General features: G+C 41.4%; 1 protein-coding gene across 7 annotated transcripts in view; it reads left to right on the top strand.

The window, feature by feature from the left end:
- SLC4A4 (solute carrier family 4 member 4) overlaps positions 1 to 16009 on the top strand; it is a 354361-nt gene that overhangs the window by 47476 nt on the left and 290876 nt on the right. For 5 of the 7 annotated variants that reach the window (XM_060299447.1, XM_060299445.1, XM_060299448.1 and 2 more), the window contains exons 1-2: positions 3605 to 3757; positions 4092 to 4165. In XM_060299447.1, coding sequence (XP_060155430.1) covers positions 3630 to 3757; positions 4092 to 4165 — 202 coding nt within the window. In that variant the 5' untranslated portion in view covers positions 3605 to 3629. Of the gene's footprint in view, positions 1 to 3602; positions 3758 to 4091; positions 4166 to 16009 lie in introns of those variants that run through there. The other 2 variants (XM_060299452.1, XM_060299449.1) reach the window with 2 other exon arrangements.

Consider the following 16009-nt stretch of genomic DNA (forward strand, 5'->3'; position numbering starts at 1 on the left):
GCGTGCAGGTTTTATATTTTCAGTTTGCATTTTCTTTTTCACTTCCTACAGGGAGGAGGAGGCTGCTTACAGATTCTCTGCATTGTCCATCAGAAAGAACTAGGTTTCTAATTACTTGCTATGTATAGTCTTGGAGGGAATGTGAAATATGTATCAAAGAGCCAAAGAATGCCCCAACCATTATTCTCTCTCTAACTCAGACAGAGCCTGGGGACAGTGCTTCAGTTAGGCTGGATGGTTTTCTCCACCCAGGAAGAGGGCTCTGGGCATTCACGTTTGTACGGTCTCCTTCAATTGTTACTGCTTTCTTCCTTTAATTCTGCTTTGATTGTTTGTTGTATGCGATTTTGGGAAGGGCTTAGGTGCAAAGGCTAGTAAACATTTTATTTAGGAAATGTGTGAAAAGTCAGTAAATGACTTTGGGACCAGCGTGATTAATGGTGGGGTGCAGAAATGATATTCTGCAGGAAATTGTGTTGGATTCTGTAGGTTGATAGGAATGGAAAGCGTTTGTTCTGAGAAGAAATGTGGGCCACACTACTCTTTGTTTCCTGAAGGGGAGACAGTACTATGAATGTAGATGCAGTAGTACAGGACTCCAGGATTTTGTTGTGTTTCCAAGGCCTTTTAAGGAAATTTCTCCATTAAGCTGTCATCCTTACCTAGGTCTACGAGTGCTGTATTACTGATGGGGTCTTGTTCTTTGGACCAGCCCTCAGATTGCTAGGGGAAGTCTTCGAGAAGGCAGATATGATTACACTAGAGCCTCTGTCTGTCTTGCTCATCACTGTATCTTCAGTGCCCAGAAGGGTGCATGGCACCTAGTAGGTACTCAGCAAATATTTACTGAATGAATGAATGGAGGAGGGCAGGAAAGAGAAGAGGGAATGACTGAATGCTGCCTGTGTGTCTAGCACTGTGCATGGTATGTTTGAAGTACTTTGGTCATCGTTACCAATGACCTCCATATTGCCAAACCCAAGTTTTTCTTCTCTGTCTCCGTCTTTCTCAGCCTCTCGATAACGGCCCTCTCCTCTTTCCTCAACTTCCTTGACATCACTCTGTCCTGGTTTTCCTCTTACCTCATTGACTGCTTTTGTTCCTCTGCTCTGCTTGTAAATGTTGGCATGCCCGGCATGCCTGGCTCAGGATCTTAGGTCAACTCCTCTATTTCTGTATTTTATTCCTGAATTTCATCTAGTAATAGCTTCAGATACTAGCTTTATTCATTGATTCCCCAATTTTTATCTCCAACCTTAGGCTTCTGAGCTCTAGCCTTAGACCTCCATCTAGTTGTGTGCCTGACAGTTCTTTTTTAATATATAATAAGCATCTCAACCATAAAGTGGCCAGAAAAGAACCCTTGGTTCCTCCCCTGAAACCTGTTTCTCCCATAGTCTTCCCTGGGCTCCTGAGATAGTTTGTTAGTTTCTTTTGTCTCCTGACTATGCACTTTTCACATAGCAGCCAGAGTGATCCTTTATTATTATTATTATTTTATTTTTTATTTTATTTTTTTTTCCCTTTGCAGTACGCAGGCCTCTTACTGCTGTGGCCTCTCCCGTTGCGGGGCACAGGCTCCGGACGTGCAGGCTCAGCGGCCATGGCTCACAGGCCTAGCCGCTCCGCGGCATGTGGGATCCTCCCGGACCGGGGCACGAACCCGTGTCCCTTGCATCGGCAGGTGGACTCTAAACCACTGCGCCACCAGGGAAGCCCCAGAGTGATCCTTTAAAAGGCAAAACAGCTCAAGTCACTTTCCATCTTGAAACTCTTCAGAGGCTGCCGTAACACCTAAAATTCTAACTTCTTACCATGAGCTGCATGGCCCTGATTCCCTCCTGCATTGTCACCTCCGGTTGATCTCCTGTCTATCTGTGCAGGCTCACTGACCTTGCTCTGTTCCTATAACATGCTAAACTTCTTCCCACCTTAAGGCCTTTGCCCTTGCTATTCCCTTTGCTTGGAATGTTCTGCCCTCAGATTGTCAAATGCCTGGTTCCTTCCTGTCATTTTCATCTCTGCTCAAATGTCACCTCCTCAGAATCCACATCTGAACCACCTTATGCTAAGTAGCCCCCTGCCTTATTATTATTTTTTTCTGCAAAGCAATTAATGCTAAGATTACCTTGTTCATCTATTTATTATTAGTTTTTGAGACATTTTGTCTGCCTTATTCAAAAATATATTCCCCTCCCTCTCAAGAGTGCCAGGAACATAGCAGACACTAAATAAATATTTGCTGAATCAGTAAATATGTTGGATTATTTAATCTTCATGGGAACCAGAGGCTCACAGAGGCTGGTAACTGACTTGACCTCTCAGATCTTCAAGGCATTTTCTTTTCTACTCTGATCCTGCTGGCTGATCCATGTCCTGTTTTTATTTAGTTTTATATTTTTAGTTTGAGTAGAGAAAAGGAAAAAAGATGAACTTTTACATATAAGACCCACATCCCTGAAAAAGGATATTCTGCAAGTTTCCAAAAGTAATGAGTTTCTTAATGGCATTGTCCACCAATAAAGGTCAGGTGAAGAAGAAAGGAAGGAAACAAACCTTTATTAAACATGTAACAGGTGCTAGGCACAAAACTGAGTGCTTTCATGTGTGTTACCTGATTTGAATTTCCTACAAGGTTGATATTATCTCCCCCTGTTTTGGAGATGGTAAAACCAAGGCTCAAAAAAGTTGGATACTTTGCTCTAGGTGATAGAAATACTAAGAGGTAGAACTAGGTTTTTTGAATCCGGGTCTACCTGACACCATATTTCTGACTTTTTAAGCTCAGATGGTTGCTTTGTGAGATGCTCCTAAAATAGAAAGGAAGAAAAAGATTCAGTGCATATCACATAGATGATAACAAATATGGGAAGCACAAGAATAAGTTATACAGACAGTATGGAAAACAGACCTACAGTACAGTATTCAATACCCGAGCATATAATTGGATGAATGGAATACAGAGTGAACATTTCACTCTCTGGTAGAGCTCATGTACGGTATGACATAGGACAGCTCTCCTCAGAGAACGTTCTTTGTTTCTAGACCGGTACGACACAAGCAGCATTTGAGCAATTCGGGATTTCTTTCTGCTTTCACTATAAATAGAGTTCATGGAATTCTGTATGTCAAAGTTAATGCAATGAAAAGAAGTCACAGAATATGGAAATAAACCTTAACTTATTCTATAAACCAGAGACATGTTTGGCATCTGGAGGCCGTACAAACGCTGTCCTTACTTGGTTGGATCCTGAGGTCTTATTTAGCATAGGAAATTGCAGACATCCTATTATGTAAGGAGACAGGAGGACAGCATAACGTGGCTACAAAATGAAGAACTTTATGCCCTTCAGGGAAGAGTTAACGGGACAGATACACATAGAGAGAGACGTGTGATTAAGAATGTGGAAAATGAATGAATGGGTGGCATATATATGTGACTGTTGCCGAAGCCGGGTTGCTGGATAATCCTCAGATGTCAGATTTCCGTAAGGCCAACATGTGACTCAAAGCTTGCCACTCAACAGAGAACACTGGGCTGTGCTGGTATTAAGAGGCTGGCTGGAAGCTAGGCTTCCACTGTGCACTAGCCTAACTCCCTGTCGCTTTCTGTGCGTGGGTGGGTGTGCATGTGTGCGTGTGTGTGTGTGAGGGTATACATTTTTATGCAGTGGGTGTTTAAAGAGCTAAGCACTGAAGCTGGATTTCCACAAACGATCATCACGAGCACTCCAGGCACACCAAACTTCCTCTCTTGGTATTTTTTTTTCCTTTCATCTTTTTTTGGGGGCGCATCCCAAAGGGGAGAACCCCCAGCATCCAGCCTAAAGGATCGAGATGATTTTCTCTTACCTGTCCCTGTGGGTGCCCTGTCAAGGTTAGAACTGAAGCTATGTGGGACCGGCATATTCTCAAGCACCAATGAGAGGAGCTGAAGGAGTGAAGCAGCAGCAGACACCAAAGGAAGAGGGACTCTGCCCTGTTAACATGAACAGCAGCTTGCAGGTTCACCTGCCCAGAAGCTGGGCTGTGTCCAGTGGCTCACTCCAGGAGAAGTCTGAGCATTCTTTTTTTCTTTTTTATTACTATAGGATGGAGGATGAAGCTGTCCTGGACAGAGGGGCTTCCTTCCTTAAGCATGTGTGTGATGAAGAAGAAGTAGAAGGTGAGCTCGCTGGGTCTGGGGAAGTGTATATTCATATACATATGTCTTTGTAAATAGTAGCACTCATGCATTTCATGTATCTTATAATTTTGAAGTTAAAAACCCAAGCCTATCTGTGGAGTTTCATTAATCTCCACATTTTGCTTCAACACAGAGTAATTCTAAGAACTTCCGTGGACCATCAGAATCTGAATCAGTGTTGTCCTGCATGGTTGACAACAACAACAAAAAGGTCTTACTTTGAAGCAGGTGCCTGTGTTAGCTGTGCCTCTCTGTCAAAAATAAATATTTTGCCAGATAATATTAACTACCTTCCAATGACTAATTCAGGAAAGCTGCTAGATTTATATAAATGTATTTGGCAGTATCTTCTAATATTCTTTCTTATAGCCTGCAGGGTAGAAAAACAGATGTTGCAGAGAGAGAACGATACCATTACTGCAGGAAACATGGGGCTAAGCTGAGGAGTTAAAGAGTGGTAATTATGGATGTGTCTCAGTTAAGAAAAGATGGACAAGCATTTTTTGTTTTTTTTTTTTTTTTTTTTTTTACAGGGAAGCCACTTGGGGCTACTTTTCTTTGTGGGAAAGTTTTTAATTACAAATTCAGTTTATTTAATGAATGAATACATTTATCTATTCACTGTATCTATACACTTTTGGACTGAGTTTGGGTAGTTTATTTTTTTACTATCCAAAAGTCTATTATAATATTCTATTATTATCTTTTCAATATCTATATCTGTAGACCCTTTCTTGATGTTGTCGCTCTTACTCTTTTCTTTTTTTAACATCTTTATTGGAGTATAATTGCTTTACAATGGTGTGTTAGTTTCTGAGACAAGCAGTTTTTACTTAAAAAATCTCTAGGACCTCTTTTATTAATGTTCTCCAGTGCCAGTTGAAAATCAAATAAGAGTTAAATTTTAGCTGGTGCTATGGTGCTTTCAGTGTGCCTTTTCTTCTCTTGTCTCTTGACTTATCAATGATGTGGGAATAATACTATTTATTTGACAGTCGTAAGGCAGGGCTTAATTAATATTTATTAAAATAATTATTTGAAGGCGTGACAGGTATACAACATTTATAATGACAGTTTTAAAAACAATCAAGGTTCTAGAAAGTACCCATAAAGTTAAGTAAGACTTCCTGGTGAACCATGTCTTAAATTCTGCCCTTTAAAATCACCTGAGAAAGGATTCATATGTATTTTGGAAACTCCAGTCTGATGGGTACCATTTGGTAATTACTTAATGCCTACCAAGACTTGGACCAGACGGGTGGTGGAGTTGGGAAAAAGAAGGTGGATACTGTGTGTTCTGCAGTGATTCGTCAACCAGACTGAACACCAGGTCCCAGGCAAGTGATACTCCTGTGCCACCTGGGATAGTGTGAATAGTGTGGCCATTATGTTTCCTAGGTAAGTTTCTTCTGACCCTGTAGTGCTGGAGTGTTGGTTCCCCCAGCCCCCCATCTCCCTACTTGCCACATGTATGCTCTTGAGACTGAATAATAAGAATTTGATGCCTACGTTTCTTAGGAAAAAGGAAACCACAATATTTTCTTTCATATTGTTTTATGGGTTCCTTGCACTTTTACAACATGACTGTGGGAAAATGCCAAGTTAGTGAAAGCAAAATAGTGAAACTTTTGTCTGAAGATTCTAGTAACCCATGCTGCTAAGTCTTCATTGTGCTGACTCTGTCACTGTCCCAGTGTCAAAGGGGAGATAAGAATCTTAAAGTTATAGCATATGAATATAAGAAATATTGTAGGAATGAGCAAATATCCTATAATTTCAGGACAATTAAGTAGAAAAATCTGTAAGAAAGCGTGGGGGTGAGATGTGTACTGTGTGTGTTCCTTGAGAATAACCTTCTAGCTAAGTTCACAGGAGATGTAAATCACCTCTTGAATTTGTAAGGTCTATAGGACTGACAGCACTCTACTGCAGTAGGATATTGTACATAGGTTTCTTAAGTCTTTGACTAAGAAGTTTTTCCCTTGATTTTCAAGCACAAAATTAAGACAACACTGTAATGAATAGCACACAAATCTGTAGCTGGGTTTCTTTATGGAGAAACAAAAACGGCAAAAGGTAGAGATATCTGTAAAATTGTCTTTGTGATGACTCAACTTGCCACATGGATTTTGTGTATTTTCCTATTCTGGTAAGACTTCTATTTTAATGATTATCTTTCACATTGAGTGGAGCTTGGGTTGATTACATTTCTTTCAAAGCATGTTTAGCTAGTTGCCTGTGGTTGAATCCTGAGGCCCTGTAGGATGGTTGCTTATGGCCATTATTTGGTGGAGAACATCCAACAGTGTGGGCTCCTTATAGCAGAAGTCATGAAACAGTAATTAGGAGCTGTTGTTTCTAATTCAGTGCCCTCCCAGTTGACCCTCCCATTTTCTCACCTGGCTTCATCCACTTTCTCACCTAGCACTTAAATTTTGTAGTAACTCTAGGTGAAAGTGTAAAGAGGTTGAAATGGAGATGGGCTTGATGGCTTATTCATGGTCCCAGTGGTTGAGAGTGAAGAAACAGATGACTTGACTGTCAAGACTTCTAATCAAGATTTTGGGGAATGTTTTCCACAAGGATGTGAGTCTGTCTCATATTTTTAATTGCATAGAGTGTACTTGAAGGAAAGCAGACTGTTATTTTTGTTACGAAGTAGCTGAGTTTCTGGTACATTTATGGCGGAAGTAAGTGCTCCAGGTTTAAGGATCAGAAATTCAGAGGGCAAGGAGCTGAGGGGCTTCCTTCCTTAAGCATGTGTGTGGTGAAGAAGAAGGAGCTGGAACACCTAACATTTCTGTTATCAAATGTGTTTCCTTTTATCCAAGTATTTATTTCTCTTGGCTTCTTGGATAAACATGGTTGAAGTATATTGCAGCATACTTGGCACAAGTGAGCTTAAGATAAAACTTTGTTTCTTAAAGTAATTTGCACAAATAAGGTGCACTCCCATTAAATGATTATTAGGGTGACTTCCAGTAACTCTAGTTACTCTGAAATGTTTATGCTTTGAAAGTTCTTCTTAAGGTCGCTCAGTTTGGGGTGACTGGATTCAGCTCAGCCTGAAGGCAAGAAGAGTCAGATGCTCCCTGGTAGTTCTTTCTAATGCTGTAGCTCTGAGCAGGGGAGACAGGTTGAGATTTCCAACCATACCCTCAGTTCACCTGCTTCAACTTTACTCTCAGTGGGTGGTGTGACACTTAATCCACATTCTAAAAACTCAATAGAAAACCATCAGCTGCAAAACTCACTAAGAATAGAGTGAGTCAGAAGAGGAGTCATCTTCTGTTTAAATAATGAATTTATCTATGTGAGATATATATTTAAAGACCTAAAGCTCGTTTTCACATAATTTGCCTCCTGTGCATTTGTGTTAATGGTTTAAAAAGATACTCTTGAGAAAGGAAACCAAGTGTGGAATTTAATCTTTAAAATAAAGAGAGGCTTGTATGTCTGTTCTTTCAGTGGCTACCTTCTACTGTGTTTTGTAAAGCTAACATTTTTGGCATAGAGTGGTTACTGTGGATAAACTCATTTAAAATTTGTAACATTTCAGATATCTTATTTGTTTCTCTTCCAAAAGGCTCCCGCCCAGACTTTTCCACAGAATTGGTCTATAAATGACAAATTGACATTACCAGAGTGACCCAGAAATGCCCACTATGACGAACAAGACTGATTTTTCATTTCAAACACTTAATGGAAATTGGCAAACTTTGTTGGGTGAACTGGGGTTGAGATAGGAAGAAAGATCCCAGGTAGCTTTTTCTAGAGGAAGAAATTCTATGGATATTTTATCCGTTAAAAAGTCAGTCAGGATTTTGGATCTGTATGATATAAACAGATTACTTAATATTCTCATATTTTGCAATAGGGGAAAAAGAGCAAACTCCACCTTATCCTTGAGATAAAGCCTTGGCTCTGCAAGGCTAGGTAACTCCCCGGCAAGCCTTGGCAACTCTGACTTCACGAGGAGGGGCCTTTTCTTAACATCAAGCCTACCCAGCAACTCAGGAAGCATAAAGTACAGCAAGACAATATTGGCTGAAATGGGTCTGCATTTCTGAAGTTTGATCGGTGCTCTAAATGCCATTATGATGTATTGGGGTGGTTTTCCTCTTCCATTGAAAACCAAGTCCAAAAGGAAGTGTGCTCCCATCTGTCCAAATGGAAGAATAATTCTACAAATTCTCATGTCTACTGATGGATATTAAGAGAGAGAGTATGGTTGAAACTGCATGGAATTTACAGGAAGGTTATTTTTAGGGAAATAAAAGTAAAAAAGTTGGACAGGGTCTGGAACAAAGTAGACGTTCACTAAATATTTTGTTAAAAGAAAGAATGAATAAATGAATGTGTAAATAAACTAAATGAAGCATATATAGAATTACTTTATATAGTCCTCTAAAATCTTTGTTTAAATTTTTTTAGTTAGAAATTTGGTTCTCTTACTTCTCTTAGTCAAATGAGATGATATAGTCTCTGATGATCCTATGTTTGCTATTAATCCCATTTGATTTTGCAAAGATCATTGATATATTTATATCATTTATATTGATAAGAAAAAAAAGCCCCTAAAACACCTCCAACCTTATTCTTCTTCCTTCCTCTGCTCTGTATTTTGAGGAGAGAGACTAAAATGATGAAATGGTGGCTTTTGTATTTTTGGAGGTCAGGATCTCAACATTTTACAGACATGAAATCATAATGACTTAAACCTATTTTTCACTAGAGGATATTGTGATGATGTATTTATGTGTATTGGAGGAGGTAGTATGCTAAAGAAAAAGTGGAGCCTGGTGGACATTTGTTAATAATTACAATGGTCAAAAACGTAATTGCCGAGAAGGAGTGAATGAAAACCTATCAGCTGGGAAGGGAGGGGCTGAGTCCAAGCGGGTGCTATTCTGAGCGCAGGATGTAAGTGTCCGGTTGCATTTTGCTGACCTCCTCTCTCCTGTTCACTCTAATTGCTCCGAAACAGTGTGTACAGAGGAAATACTTGGGCAAATATTGCTGAAGGAAAAGCCTTCTTGAAAGAAACAATGTATCCACACGTTGGAGAGCTTGAAGGAAATGCGGTGAGGTGTTTAAGGGTTGATGCTTGGGTTCCCAGAGCATGTTGAGCCCACGCAGACCTTTCCCAGTGTCCTGCTGCTTTCTCCTTGTGGCTCCAGCTGAAAGCCCGCCAGAGGGCCTAAAGCACGCAATACTTAGCTCTCTGACACCTCCTGCTGTGTCAGTGACATTAAATATTTGTATATAGATTTCTTGGATGATAATTCCATGGGTTTTTGAAACTGGAGTCAGACATCCCTTCCCAGAGTTTTCCAATTGTAGAGAATTCCCTGGTAGTGTAGTACGGGCTAAAGCCCTCTAGAAGCCACTTTCTGTCCTAGGTGACTACATTCTTTTATGGCAAGAGGCATACAAAATTGAACTTGGTACTTGAGTTGTGTTTTACAAGGATTCAGAAATAATACACTTGGAGCATATTTTGTCTATAGTTGAGTTTCTTTTTCAAAGCTTTGTATCTGCTTATATTTTTTTTTTGCGGTACGCGGGCCTCTCACTGCTGTGGCCTCTCCCGTTGCGGAGCACGGGCTCCGGACGCGGCGGCCATGGCTCACGGGCCCAGCCGCTCCGCGGCATGTGGGATCTTCCCGGACCGGGGCACGAACCCGTGTCCCCTGCATCGGCAGGCGGACCCTCAACCACTGCGCCACCAGGGAAGCCCCTCTGCTCATATTTTTGAGACATATTATTTCATATTTATTTTTGGGAGTCTCTGTCATTTGTGTTATTCATGTGTTATTAAAGCAGAGAGGCTAAGCATCGGTTTGGAAATAAAAGTTTAAAACTTGCTGTATTGCTGAAGCATTGCATAAATGAAGGACGAAACTTAGAGTTTGGATTTTGAATTTCTCAGTTCTGTAAAATGAGAATAATAGAACATGTCATTCACCGTAGAACTGTTTAAATAATTACCAGAAATAATGTTGCTGCTGTACCTGGCATTAGGCATAGGAGTGCTTTATACTATACCACTGTCTGTCCTTTTGCTTTCTGATTGATACAGTCTCACCAGTAATTTTTTTTGGCGCATTGTGGCTTGTGGGATATTAGTTCCCTGACCAGGGATTGAACCTGGGCCCACAACAGTTAAAGCACAGAGTCCTAACCACTGGACCACCAGGGAATTCCCCTCACCAATAATTTTCCATGATGATTATCATTCCAAAAAATTCGAACTGACCGAAATGATGTTTGTTATTTGCTTAATTCATCTTAGCAAGGCATCTATCCCTTGCCTTCCTAATAACCACGCTTACCTACTGCTTCTTGTATTGGAAAAGGAAAGCTAGAAAGGTCAAGAGAAGTTTCCTGAGGCCTGCTATTTATTTCTCTTTGGATTCATTCTGATTCCCTTTAAGCTCTGGGCGTGAGATCTGATTTCCATGGTTAGTCTGCTCCGACAGACATTACCCCTAGTTTGTGAAACTGTCTCGTTTTTCAAGAGACACACTAACCATGATTGCATACAGGGTAAATTACAAACGCATGCCCACTGTCTAATAAAACCTGCAAAGTTACTTTTTCTGGAAAACAGATTAAAATGTATGATATTTTCCTACCAATGAGGAGGATTCAAGGGTCTATTATATATGTAATATGTATAAATATATATATATATTTTTTCTTTTTTTCCCTTCCTTGCTCTGCAGCATAGACTAGGGTAATTCTGTCCACTACTGGCTGTTATGTAATTTAGGTGCCATTTCAATGAGATTATTCAATAGTATAGAAGTAATACCAAGTATTCAAACCTGAGCTAAGTATTTCTCCATTTTTATCATTACAAGATTCAGAGTCACTGGGGGAATTGAAAATTGGGACTGATGAGGGAGAGTAGAGTAAGAATGGAATAAAACTGAATAAAGCTCAGTTGAGGCTCTCCCATTGCTCCGGTGAGCATACTGCTGGGATCTGGTTTTGTTTTGTTTTGTTTTACTTTTTTGGCTGATAGCATTTAGGGGACTGAGGTGAGAGCCTGCCATGGCAGGAGTTCACAGGAGGTTCCAAATATTGTACCTCTGAAGCTGCTGATTGCCAGGTGGGATGAAGGTGAAGGGAGGGAGGGTGGTGAGTGACATCCATTAAATCAGCAGTAGAGGCGACTTAAATAACTCCCTTCCCTGAATAGCTGCAAAAGCTTTTAAATCTGGTTAATTGTTTTTACCTTTCTATAGAGTTAGAATTACAAGGCAGCTATCCTAAGTGCGATATCCAACATGTTCACCTTTCTTGATACTGTATTGACTTTGAAAGGAGAACAGACTTTACTTCAACCTCTCCGGACGTGACTTTACCAACTCTTTTCATGGTGGGATACTCAAGAACTTTTACAAGGCCAAAACTTCTGGAAATAAAAACGAATGTTTGAATTTTAGTAAAATTGGCCAACATATCAGCTTTAGAGGGCCAGAATCTCACATTTATGGATTAGTTAAATCACCACCCTACTCTCCAGTTGATTATTAAATTTTCAACACGATTCTATCCCTGTTGAAAAATAAAGACAATGTCTTGGATGTTAAATGAAAGCTCACAGTCAAATCCAGTGGATATAGGTATTTGGCAAATTCAGTCGGTATCTGGGTTGAGATACTTTTATTCAGTCTGCTGTGGGTTAAAGAACATGGTGGGGAACCAGGAGGCTCAGGACCTATTTCTGTTCTTGGCTCTGCCCCGCCTTACTGGATAACATGAGGCCAATCATGTTTGTGCGGTTATATTTCCTTTGTACAGAGTGCAGTTAATAACCTATCTTCTTATCCACCTGCTAGAGATGCTCTAAGGATTCTTGGATAACACCAGAAAAATACTTTGATATTTGCAGTAAGCCATTGACGAATTACTTAATTTCTGAATCTCAGTTTTTCATACAAAGAAACAGCATTGGTGCTTCTTTATCTCCTAGTCTTGCTAGGGATATAAGGAAACTAATTTGAAATCCCCAGAATGAACCCTGTAGATTTAAGATGTTATCTTCCTTGGTTATATTCCTTGCAGGTGATTTATCTTTGTGCTTAACCCTTTCTCAGCAGTGCTTGCTGTGACGGCAGAATGCTTTCAGACTAAAGCTAGTACTGATAACTGGTGATTAACAAATTAGTTGGTTAATATCTATGTTAACTCTTCTTGTTAACTCTGATGGACAGTGCTTTTATTAACTTTTTCTTTAAGCTTATCAAAATGGTAACCAACAGTTGCAGATATATAAGCTTTAATATGTTGCTTTTTCAGGATCATATGTATCGTTGAAAGTGATAATATATTCCAATTAGGGACATAATTAATGTGCGGTCAAATAAACCAGTCATTAATTAAGGACACAAGGTTGTTTGATGTGATAATTTAGAGAGTGTATCATGTAGGTGGGTGAGGTTACATGGGAAACCAAGGTATGTATCTCCCATAGAGTGACATTAAGTTGAGACCTAAAGGGTGAAGAGGGTTAGCTAGGTCAGGAATGAGGGAAGCCTCCCAGGCAGGATGTGTGAAGGCCCAGTGGTGAGAAAGAGGTAGACCTGTTAGAGAAGTGAAAATAAAGCCCATGTGGCTAGACTACATGAATAGGGAGAGAGTGGCCTGAAGTGGATGGAACCCAGATAATTCATGGCCTTTTATACTATGCTAAGTATTTAGGATTTTACTGAGGGTGCACTGGGGAGCCACTGCAGAGGGTTGTAAGCAGGGAAGTGACAAGACAAAATTTGCATTTTAAAAAATATCTCTTTGGCTCATGGGTGGAGAGAGCTTCCCAACAGGGCAAAGATAAAAGTGGAGACACTGTTGCTAAGATTCAGCTGAGAGATGATTTTGGGTTAGAGTAGAGGGACAAAAAGATGGGTTGAATTGCCAGGACTTGCTGATGGACAGATGGGTGGGTGGGGGTGATTGCTTCTGGATTTGTGCTGTGAGCAATTTGGGAGACTTATGTGCCATTTGTACGATGGAGGAATAGTAGTGGAGCATGGTAGGCAATCAGCTTTTTGAGTCTGAGGTCCCTGTGAGACATCCAAGTAGAACTCTAAAGTAGGCACTTGGCTACACAACTGGAGCTAAAAAGAAAGGGCAGGGATGGAGATGTAAGTTTTTTTGGAATCCCAGGGAGATAGCTAGCATTTCAAGCCATAGGAATGGATGACATTACCAAGGGGAGAGAATAGAATGAGAAGAGGACTGGGTGGGCTCTGCTCTGCCAACCTTTGGAGACTGAGAAGGAGCAATCATAGAAGCTGGAGGGTAACCAAGAAAAGTGTGTGTCTGAGGCCAAGAGAAGAGCATTTTCAGCAAGGAGCCAGTGACCGACAGTGCTGAGTGCTGCCTGGAGTCAAGTAGATGAGGAGCGAAAAGTAACCAGTGGCTTTGGCAGAAAAAAGTGCTTGGTGGCTTTTGTTAGCAATCTGGGTGGCATGGTTAGTAAAGAGTCAAATCGGAGTAGACTGAAGAGTGCCCAAAGAGAAAGCTATCCTCATAAGAAGTGGCGAAGGGGGCTTCCCTGGTGGCGCAGTGGTTGAGAGTCCGCCTGCCGATGCAGGGGACACGGGTTTGTGCCCCGGTCCGGGAAGATCCCACATGCCGCAGAGCGGCTGGGCCCGTGAGCCATGGCCGCTGAGCCTGCGCGTCCGGAGCCTGTGCTCTGCAACGGGAGAGGCCACAACAGTGAGAGACCCGCGTACCGCAAAAAAAAAAAAAAAAAAAAAAGAAGTGGCGAAGGGACCTGGAGAAATAGTAGAAAACTTTTGGCCTTTCCCCTATGTGCTCCATTACACTTAACCAATTAGAATACTTAGAATTCTTATAGAATTTTTAGAGCTAGAAAGGATTTTAGAGAAAATGTAGCTCAACGTTCTCACCTTACACATGGAGAGATGAGCCTTGGAGAAGGTAAAGTGATTTGCTTGCAGTAACGCTGATAGTAATTGGGAAGAACTAGTACAAGGAAGGCAAGCTTCTTGACTTTCCCAGGGCAGTGCTCATTCCAAAAAAGTGTGCTTGAAGTCTGGTTCCTCTGGAGCGGGAAAGGAATTTAGAAAAGGAGATGGATGAGAGCTTAAAGAAGCGCCTGGAAGAATAGGGGGTAGAAAGAACTAACTGGAGAAGAATAAAAGGTGTTGGGAGAGCTTATGAAAAGGTGAGAGAGAAAGAAGACAGAAGCCTGGCTGGCCTCATTGTTTGCATGACCGCAGATGCTCGTGGGAGGACAGATGTCAGAGCCAGAACGTCTTCATGTTCTGGGGCCGTTTATGGTTACTAAGTGTTGTGGATTTAAACTTGTCATTCTCTGGTTATAAGACAGAAACATTTTCAAGAATTCCTGAGCCATTTTTGTCTTCTAGGTAGTTGCTAACTTGCAAGGCCTAATCGATTACCTTTTCCCTCCTTAACTGTATTTTGCAGACAATGGAAAATGGGGGGTAGTGTCGGGGACTGGTACCGTGGTAGTAGGAAAGTAGGAAAGGAAACCTTATATAACCAGGAGCACCAAGAGTCCCAGCCTCTATGTCATTAATTATTTGGCTTTAGTTGGTTCATTGGTACATGAAGAGGTTTAATCAGGTGATCTTTAAGGTCATTTCAACTCTAAAAGTATGATTATGAGCTGCGGTGTCAGTGAATGTTGTCCTATTTTCTAGGTGCATGTGGAAAACCATAGTCATGAAGATTCTGGGATTGGGCTTAACTAGGCTCGTTTAAGTCTCTCGAAGCACTTTCCCTAGTTCTTGGTCATTGTTTTAGCCCCATGGCATTATCCACATCTCATTTACCTATATACAGGTATGTGAGAGGAAGGAATTATGTGAACTAATATTAGTGATACCTGCTTAGCCGTGAGTGCATTGACTATATGGTGGATTATCTGTCTATAGCGACTAAAGACCACTCTTCCTATTGCCCAGCCAGGGCTTAGGCCAGTGCTAAAAGGGAAGCCAGAATAGAGTCGGAGATGAACAATGTGGTTAGAATGAGAGTGTGAATGTGCGCATTTATGTGTCTGTCTAAGCTGCCTCTCTGGCTGCAATTGCAAATCCGGTTATCAATGACCATTGGATTAGCCATTGTTTTCTCTCTTCCAGTCCCACTTGCCATTCAGTTGTGCAAATGGTGACCACAAGGGAGATAATGGAAACTGTCAGTTCTCTGTGTTTGGCTCACAGGTGGATTTTGTCTGACTGCATGTGTACTGCACATTAAAATGCTCCAGCTCTTTCGGGGTTCTGGGATGTCAGGATGAGTCAAGGTTTCACCTCTTCCTATTGGGTGGCTCCTCTTGGCTCTTAGCCCTGCCCTGACTGGCTCTGGCCTTCCCAGGCCTTTTGGCTCCACTCTTCTCTGTGCTGTCAAGTAAAAGGACAACAGACCTGAGCCCTGGGGGTCGGCACTCACGGCATGAAAGCTCTGGGGGAGACCCTGCCAGAGCAGGGTGGACATGGCACGGCATTTGTTCCTGGGCCGGGTGAGGGAAGATTGAGGTTATGGAAGGTATTGCCTCTGCTGCACAGTTAAGCTCTGCATAATGACTAAAAAACAGCTGAGGGGCGAGTTAGACTTGATCTAAAGGTGGCTGTTTTGTCCTGCGCAGAGTGAGTGTTCCAGAGTGCCATAGCTGGAGAACAGAGAGTGTTCACAAGTTATTATCCGGGCTCAAGGGGAGTGGGAAGGAGGAGAAATAGTACTTTGTTTCTTCCCCTTTGGAAATAGGAGGGAGATATAAGAACAACACTTACCTTTGTGCACCAGACACATTGGAAA

This window comes from Globicephala melas, chromosome 5 (genome assembly GCF_963455315.2).
Source record: "Globicephala melas chromosome 5, mGloMel1.2, whole genome shotgun sequence".
Classification (NCBI taxonomy): domain Eukaryota; kingdom Metazoa; phylum Chordata; class Mammalia; order Artiodactyla; family Delphinidae; genus Globicephala; species Globicephala melas.